The 8,276-nt window shown below is 31.8% G+C and overlaps 1 protein-coding gene across 1 annotated transcript; it reads right to left on the bottom strand.

The window, feature by feature from the left end:
• Window positions 1-11: 11 nt before the first annotated feature.
• Window positions 12-2,938, bottom strand: LOC123216217 (phospholipase A1 PLIP1, chloroplastic-like). The gene is made up of 5 exons (XM_044636614.1): window positions 2,085-2,938; window positions 1,363-1,872; window positions 1,177-1,236; window positions 680-1,096; window positions 12-593 (listed from the first exon to the last, which is right to left on the bottom strand). Exons 1-5 carry the CDS (start codon window positions 2,760-2,762, stop codon window positions 174-176), a joined length of 2,085 nt encoding a protein of 694 aa, XP_044492549.1. The 5' UTR covers window positions 2,763-2,938; the 3' UTR covers window positions 12-173.
• Between the last annotated feature and the right edge of the window lie 5,338 nt (window positions 2,939-8,276).

The following is an 8,276-nucleotide window of genomic DNA, read 5'->3' on the forward strand; positions in this document are numbered from 1 at the left end:
ATGCCATAATGTACACAAAAGTATTAAGCATTTATTTTATTAACAGTGTTAGTCGAAGATGATTAATGCGTTCTTATGAGGTGAGAAATTATGTAAAGCAGCCGTACATGAAAGAGACACACACAGAGAGAACCCCCAATTTAATGTATTAATGGATCACCCCATGAATGGCTTCAAACACTAGTCATAACCTCCTTCGTCAACAACTTGTCACACTGCAAGTTATTTTCATGGCTCCAGGAGTGTGGAGAAGGTGAAGTAAGCAAAGGCCATAATAGATGCCTCTGTTTTCTGGCTTTACGAAACACCATCCTTGTATGTTGTCTTAAAACTCCATTTACAGCTTTTAAGTAATTGCTTGAGTCATGGTCTCTTAGTATTGTGCCTTCTGAGCCATATGCAGTAGGATCACTTAGAGTATCTAAAGGGTGGGGGCAGTTTAGGAATGAATTTAATGCGCTTGCGGTGTAGCCACACTGGGTCTTGTCGAGGGCATATAGAGCATTCTCTGGAGGAAGCAGCGGATGTGAAGGAGACGACTTCTCATCCGGTTGGAGAATAAAAATTTTGCCAAATGGAGAGTATAAAACTTTCTGCATAAACAACCAGAAGATAGTCAAGAAACTAAGTAGAATGAAGAAAGATCTTGCCATGTTTGTATCATGAATGAGATACTTTCATTTTTATTTAAACAAGGGTGTGATCTTAAGGGACCATTCAGACGCTTGAGGACTAAGGCCACATGGTTGGGATACTTGCAGGAGAAGGCTCTAGGTACAATATCTCTATGCATCATCACACAATGAACATGGCTGTCGTCTAATCCCAAATAATCGAGTATCTTTTGGCCTCCACAGAACACAAACGGTGAACCAAAGGTGACGACTGGTCGAAGAGCAGAGGGCTTGACAACATTCCTTGTTAGTAGCATTAAATTTACTAGAAGAGAAAGACTACCACCAAGCGAATGACCAGTAAATTGAAGCTTAGCACGATCACCATATCTATTTAGATGGTCCATGATCTCTGGCATGAACTGCTCGTAAATTCCTTTTGCAGCTTCATAAATTCCCCTATGAACAAGCGCATCTGTTCCCTGTGAGAAAGACAATAAGATTTTAAGGTGTCAGTTTTCTTTTTCTTTTATTCTAATATAAAGGTGCTCTTTCAGCTCACCTCAAATTTAGTGGGCTCGAAGAAAAGATTAGCTTGCCAAGATGCCAGGGAGTCCGATCCCTGCACAGAAAGAATACTAGCATGTCAGGCATTTAGTAATACTACTGTGAACATATAGTGAAAAAGAAGTTGGTTGTTGAAAAACTATGGATATAAAGTAAGATGGAGGAGGCAAAATGAATCTTCCTGAATCACAAAGCAGCGAGTGTATGTACTTGGATCATCACAAAGAAACCATTCACAAGGTGAAGAATGAAGGGACTGAAGATTCTTTGCAGCCTCTTGCTTTTCCTTCTCCCCTGCCGCAACAACTGCAGTCATTGTTGAGGCTGCTACATAAGCAGCCACCTCTGATTTATATACTCGAGGATAATTTCCTTCAACTTCTTGTGGTTGGACTCTATTGTCACAAAAATCTGTACAATCATCCTCGTGTGAATCAGAGCTGAGAGACAAAATGTCCTTAGCACGGGATTGAACATAAGATGCAGCTGATGCTGCAATCTTAGAAGCAACAGATGGTTGAGTTGGACGCATCTGCTCAGCAGTGCTTTCTGAATAAGATTCAGCAGCTCTTGGGTTAGGTAAACGAATAGAGTCTTGATTGAGTTCATCTTTTATAGCAGCTGCCTCTGCTTTCTTTTCTAGGGAAGATGTTACAAACTGAATGCCATAGTACCTTCTCAAATCCTTCGGCTGCATATCACAAGGATGAATTTATTTCTTTGTCTATCAAGATAAAATAAAAACTAATCATTTTGTCTTTTTAATTGTTTCTACAATCCAAAGCTAAAATTGCAAATCTTTGAGCAGTTTCAGACTAGCCATTCTATTGGTTGTTCTAATTAAGAAATGGTCTAATTGGGTGATGGACAAAACATGATGTGCAAGAAAAGAAAAACGCATACCTTAATTTCAGGTATCACATAAGCCATATTACACAAGAAAGCCAGTTGAGAAAATAGCTTGGTATCAGACAATGGAACTCTAACCAATAATCTTGAGAAGGATTCCCGGTCATATCTAACTTCACCTTCTTCTTCGCCTTCAGAACCATATTCAACTTCACAACCACCATCATCTGCATCACAATAACCAACACTATTTTCATCCTCTCCACGAGCAGCATCTCCATCTATATTCTCTTGTTGCTGTCTACTCACCCATTCTTTTCTGATTTGCATAAGCCTCTCCACCCAATTTGCCCTTTTTATCTTATTTTCTTCTTCACTGCTCACCTCAGCTTCATCAACAACACTCATATCCTTCTCTACCATATTCATATCTTTACTCGTTTCAGGGTCAAATAAAAAGGATCTTACTGAATTTGGGATTATAGAGCTTGTTATCTGAAATGGGAAGAATCCAGCTGAAGGGCAGCTCTTCGGTTTTGGTTGTGTTGATGCGGCATGTGGACGATTTACATAGTAACAAAGGCTGTTATCAGAATAAGACCTTCGAATAACTGTTTGTTTACAAAGATCTTTCCCTGACCGTGATCTGCGAAGACCATTTTCTTTGAACCTGTCTATAGTTTTTGTACCAACCGGGGAGGTAGAAATGCCCACTGTTGTATATGCCATCATTTGTATCAGAGTTTTGCTCCACAAATGGTAGCCGAACTACTGACAATTAACAGTTTCCACCTCTTGGCTAGGCCTGAAAAATAACCAACCTTAACGAACAATGTAGAGAAATATTTATCTAATGAGTACTGACGCTAAAAATTAGAGATTTTGGCGGAGTTACTGAAAACAAACTAGTAATGGGGAAAAGCCTTATAAAGACACCTTGGGGGGAACCAAGAACAGCCTCGATAACAACAAGAAGATCAAGATGCCACAATGCTTTTGTATTTGGTCAAGTCAGAATTTATTGCGGCCATTAGCTACATAAGACACCAACAAAACTAAGGTTATACAAGTGATCAAGACAAATACAGATACATAGATTTTGTCCAAGATCATGTTTCCATCACCTACCGTAATTAGACTGTGGTGTTAATCTAGTACTACAGTTAAACTTTGGTTAAATTGAGGATTTGTTTAGCTACGGTAAAAAATATTATTTTAAAAATAAATTATTTGAAAACTTACAAAATATCGATTATTATTATATTTAATAAAATTAATACGTAAAATTATTTTATTTAATTAGTAGTAATAAAATAATAATGTGATATTATTTTATTTAAATCATGTAAAAGATTAATAAGTACAAATTGGTATTATGATTTGTTAAACTAATATACTTTAAAACATTTGCTTTTAAAATATTATACATATTAATAATATATTTGAATTTTTTTATATTATCAAGTTATTAAATTAACTAATTAAATTTTTTTTTATGTTATCATTTTATTATTATTTATAATTTTAACCGGAGATATAAGTATTTTTGTTTAAAATAAAAATAAAATTGTAATATTATTAAAATTAATTTGATTATTTTTTAATGTATAAAATAGATAAAATAATGAGATGATTAATTATTCATGGTGTCAATTCTCATAATTTTTTAATATCGATAAATCAAATAAAATAGTTTCAATAATAAAATTTAAATTATTATATAGCCATATATTGCTTGAACTAATCTTTGACTAAATGGTATGCACACTGAATGTCCTAGAAACCGGGTTGCTTAATATGGTTCACAAAAGGCCAAAAAACCGGTTCCCAGCTAAGGACAGTGAAAATTCAATGAGTGATCTCCCTTAACTTAAAAAAATGTAAATACATACTTATAAGTAAAATTTATTAAAAAACTTAATTCAAATATAAAATTTTAAAAATATAATTTTTTTTTTTTTTAGTTTTAAGAACTAATAATTTTACTTTGTCTGAAATTTTCAAATTTTAAAAAATAGTATTTCATCTCTAAATTTAGAGTTTTTTTTTCTCTTTACTCTGATCATCATTTCTGACAAACGATGGCTAATATTTTGGACCGAGAGACATTGCCAAGAGAAAAAAAGACAAACCATTGCTTGCATAAGAGTGAGAAAGAATAAAACTCTAAGTTTTAGATAAGGTAGGGATAAAATGCTATTTTTAAAAGTTTAAAAATTTTAAGCAAAATAAAGTTATCAATTTTTAAAATTTAAAATAAAAATATAATAAATTTTATGTCTTTTAAATTTTTATTAAATAATAATTTTATCTTAAACTTTAGCTTGAGTTTTTAATAAAATTTTATTAGAAAAAATCATTTTGGGATTTTATTATACCCGGGATAAGAGCAAGTCCTTTGGCCTTCACAAAAGGACAAATGCAGACATGGTCGGTCCAAACGGTTAAAAAGTTTTGTAACGAAATTTGTCTTAAAGCTTTCAAAATTTTGATGCGGTTGATCTTGATGGGAGGTTCGAGGCTTTTACCTTGCAAGTTAGAGTTCCGAATCTAAGTATCTCCCCGTTCTTTAAAATGTCCGTCCTCAACCATATTTGTCACAAATTACAAAAATTAGATTATTATACAAACCCCACGAGTGTACCGAAGATTTAATAAAGACAAGAAGGTGTGACCGTCGAAAGGCATGTGGTCGTGGTCACATAATTACATTTATTAAATTTGATCATTTCGTCTCTTGAAATTATCGAAAATGTGAAAAGCTTGGGATCGATGTTGTTTATATAAAAAGCTCCGTAAATATTGATAACCCTTTTAAAAATATTAATGTGTCGTAGCACTCAGCTAAACCCAGTGACAGAACGGGAGAGGAACAACGTGAGATTGGGCCCGGGCCTGTTTCCATTTGCATCTGGACCAATTGGAAATCCTACCTGATTAATTGTAGCCCCTAATTTTGATAATTAAACAAAAAGTACTACTGTTGAGCTTAATTAGTAATTCTAACTCTAAAAAACCGAAAGAACTTTGCAGAGAATCAAAGAGTACCTTGAATATTCAAGCATTCTTGCTGTTATTCCTTCCAGGCATTCAAAGGGAAAGTTAAATTATAACTCACTCAATTATCCGATCAACGAAATCCACCAAAAAACAGTGCCTCGACATTTCAAAAAATTAACAATGAAGCTACATACCAGGCCAGGCGACAATTAGAATGTGGAAGAAGAGGTGTAGAGAGAACAATTTTGTAAGGCGTTGTTTGTATGTGTAGTGCAATTGGTTGTAAATGTTACAGCTAAGGTTTAAAAATTGAGAACAATTTCTTTCTCTCTTTGGTGAGATCTGAATAACGCTGATATATACAAGAGGAAGAAATCGATTCAAAGAATCACTGAGAAAGTGTCCACGTACTAAAGAGTCTAATCACGTGGATGTTTTATAAGCATTACCAACCTTTATACATGTTTTTCTTTGACGTAAATGCCCCTAATGTTTTATAAATTTATTTTTATCTTAATATCAGTTTAATAGTTGTTCTTTTATTTTAATCGATTCCTTTTTTATTTTTTAAGTTATTAAAAATAAATATCTTCATGTTAAAATTTGAAAATTTATTTTTCCCTTCAAAAAATATATATTAACAATGAACTAACGGTGATTATATAAAGTTTGTGGAAAAATTTAAGAAAAGTTAAAAGACGAGTAAAAAATATCTTTATACAATTATGGGATTTTTAAGAAGGTGGTGAGTGGCCAAATGTGTGGTTGCATGGAGTGAGAGCCGTTAGGCTTACACATTTTGCACGCTTGGTGGCGTATGTGTACAATAGTAATATTAGGTATATAATTTTTATGTATAAATAATAATATATTATTATATAATTAAATATTATTTTATCTTTAATTTTTAATTATTTAATTATATTATAATATATCATTATTTATATATAAAATTTTATACATAATATTATTTATATATATAATACCTTTTGTTTTGCTTTCCCGCCAATTCCATTGGCGTTACGAAATACGATACAAATGGAACCTACGCCCACCTCATGCATCTTTTCCCGTTTTAAACACTTGCCACGTTTTCTGGAAGAAGATTCCACCCTCCCTCGCCTTCATCGAAATCTCTTTATTGAACGCGTGCCATGTCATTCTTCCGTCACCAGCCTGGATATTACTTCACACGTGTTTCTCATGTCTCAATGCTTTGCTTCCTCGTCTTTTGTAATGGACTGGGCATACGTGCACTGTTTTGGCCCAATAATTTTTTTGGGTTGAATGGAACGTTTATTGGGCTATAAAAAATGCCTATCATAATTGATTGTCCAATATGAGTAGGGTTTAGATGGAATTTCTTAAAAGAATTCACATTATGAATGATACCAAAGCGACTTTAAATATGATCCTTAGCAAGATTAAAAAATTTAAAACAATATGTTAGGTATGAATTCCGCATTAATTTTATATTATAAACTCATGGTTATGCATTCTGAGGTAAGCAAATCGGGAACATCATTTGTGGGTAAGGTAGGTATTGAATTTAATTAGAGTTTGAGTTTGAGTTTAGAATAGCTCAATATCAATTCTGTTTTAATAATTTGAATTTGATCGTAGGTTCGAGTTTAATAAATTCTCTCCAAGCTAGTACAAATTTGACTTAGTATGAAAGGAGTCGAGCTAGAGTTTAATTTGAGCTTTTCTATAGTGTCAAGTCAAACTCAAATTGAATTTAGTTTGATATTATAATTGAACAAAAAAACTAATTAAAAAATATATTTTTATATGTATTAATTAAAATAACGTTATTTTAGTTTATTTTAATTAAATATTTTAAGACTCATGAGCCTAGTGAGTCAAACACCCTTTAAACTTAAGATCGAATTCGATAGTAAAAAATATTAAATTTAAACTTATTTGAACTTGTTTGAACCAAACTAACAAACAAACTCAATTCAAATTCCACTCTATCTATAGATATATATTACTTTGTTCAAATTGTGTTTGTAATTTTTGATATAATAAAATTATATATATTTAATATATTTTATCAAATAATTTAATAATTTTAAATTAAAAATAAAAAAATATTTAATATACATATTTATATGTTTAAAATAATATATATATATATATATATATATAATATTATTATATTCAATATTTTATGCCAGATCAAATTTACTATTCAAAATTCAAAACCCCATCATCTTGTTTTAGTAATTCTATATTATTTTATTAATATAATATTTATTAAATAATTCAGTCACATCGTAATATATAATAAACATTTTAATTTAATTTGGCTTTGTCACATGTAACAAACTTTAGTAACTCCACAAAGTTTCTTTTCAAATTATGAGGCCTTACCATTATCGACTTATCAAGTGACACGAATCTCTTGATGTAACTTTAGTTGTTGGTTGCGGAATTAATACGACAACGTTCGGATATAAAGATAAGCTCTGATTTTACCAAAGCAAAATCTGTGAGTTGAGTGAAAAAATTATATGTTCAGACAATAATAGAAAATTTTCGGCTTGCTTCGAGAAAAGTCCAACTCCACAAGTTTTGGATAATCGTTATCCATCAGCGCATGTAGGGGCGGCAGGAGGGCCAGTGCCAGCACGGCCTACTAGCCCTATGAATCGGGCAGACTTAATACTTAATCGGGCTGATACGATAAAAATATAAGACCCATGGTTTGGTCCGATAATTTTCCTTAAAATGTATTTTTTTAAATTTTTTTTTAAATCATCACCATTAAAAGGTCCACCTTGATTGCCACAATAATAGATCGGAGTCATTTTGTGTCAGACTCTTTTTTCAAGTTTTGAGCTAACTCGGCCCAATTGACACGTCTACGTATATTATTTTTCATCAAAATTTTCTTTAAACCATCAATTTTACGATTTTATAATGAATGTCTTAAACGTAAAATACTCCCATAAAAGGAAGATTGTGATGGTTCAGGGGCTGCTCGCTTATGCACAGAAAAGGGTATGAAAATGAGAAAACTTGCTTAATTATGAAAAGGCTGATTCTTTGCTCGGGGGAATTTAACATAAATAAATAAAATGCCGAAAGACTTGTTCCATCAAAATAAAATCTGAAGGTTTTATTTTTCAATTTTTAAAAATTTAAACATTCATTCATAAATAATTTTTTATTAAAAATTTTAGTTAGACTTAAGGGAAAACCATCATTTAATAAATAATTAAAAAATTAAACATTTATCAC

The sequence above is a fragment of the Mangifera indica genome, chromosome 5, assembly GCF_011075055.1.
Source record: "Mangifera indica cultivar Alphonso chromosome 5, CATAS_Mindica_2.1, whole genome shotgun sequence".
Lineage (NCBI taxonomy): Eukaryota > Viridiplantae > Streptophyta > Magnoliopsida > Sapindales > Anacardiaceae > Mangifera > Mangifera indica.

What these genes read in the sequence shown, in the direction of transcription:
- LOC123216217 (XM_044636614.1), bottom strand. Translation starts at nt 2,762, where the DNA reads ATGATGGCATATACAACAGTGGGCATTTCTACCTCCCCGGTTGGTACA. An exon ending in ATGTGATACCTGAAATTAAG is followed by an intron (nt 1,873 to 2,084) that starts GTATGCGTTTTT and finishes TGTGATATGCAG; the next exon opens with CCGAAGGATTTGAGAAGGTA. An exon ending in TCGAGCCCACTAAATTTGAG is followed by an intron (nt 1,097 to 1,176) that starts GTGAGCTGAAAG and finishes TCTTTCTCACAG; the next exon opens with GGAACAGATGCGCTTGTTCA.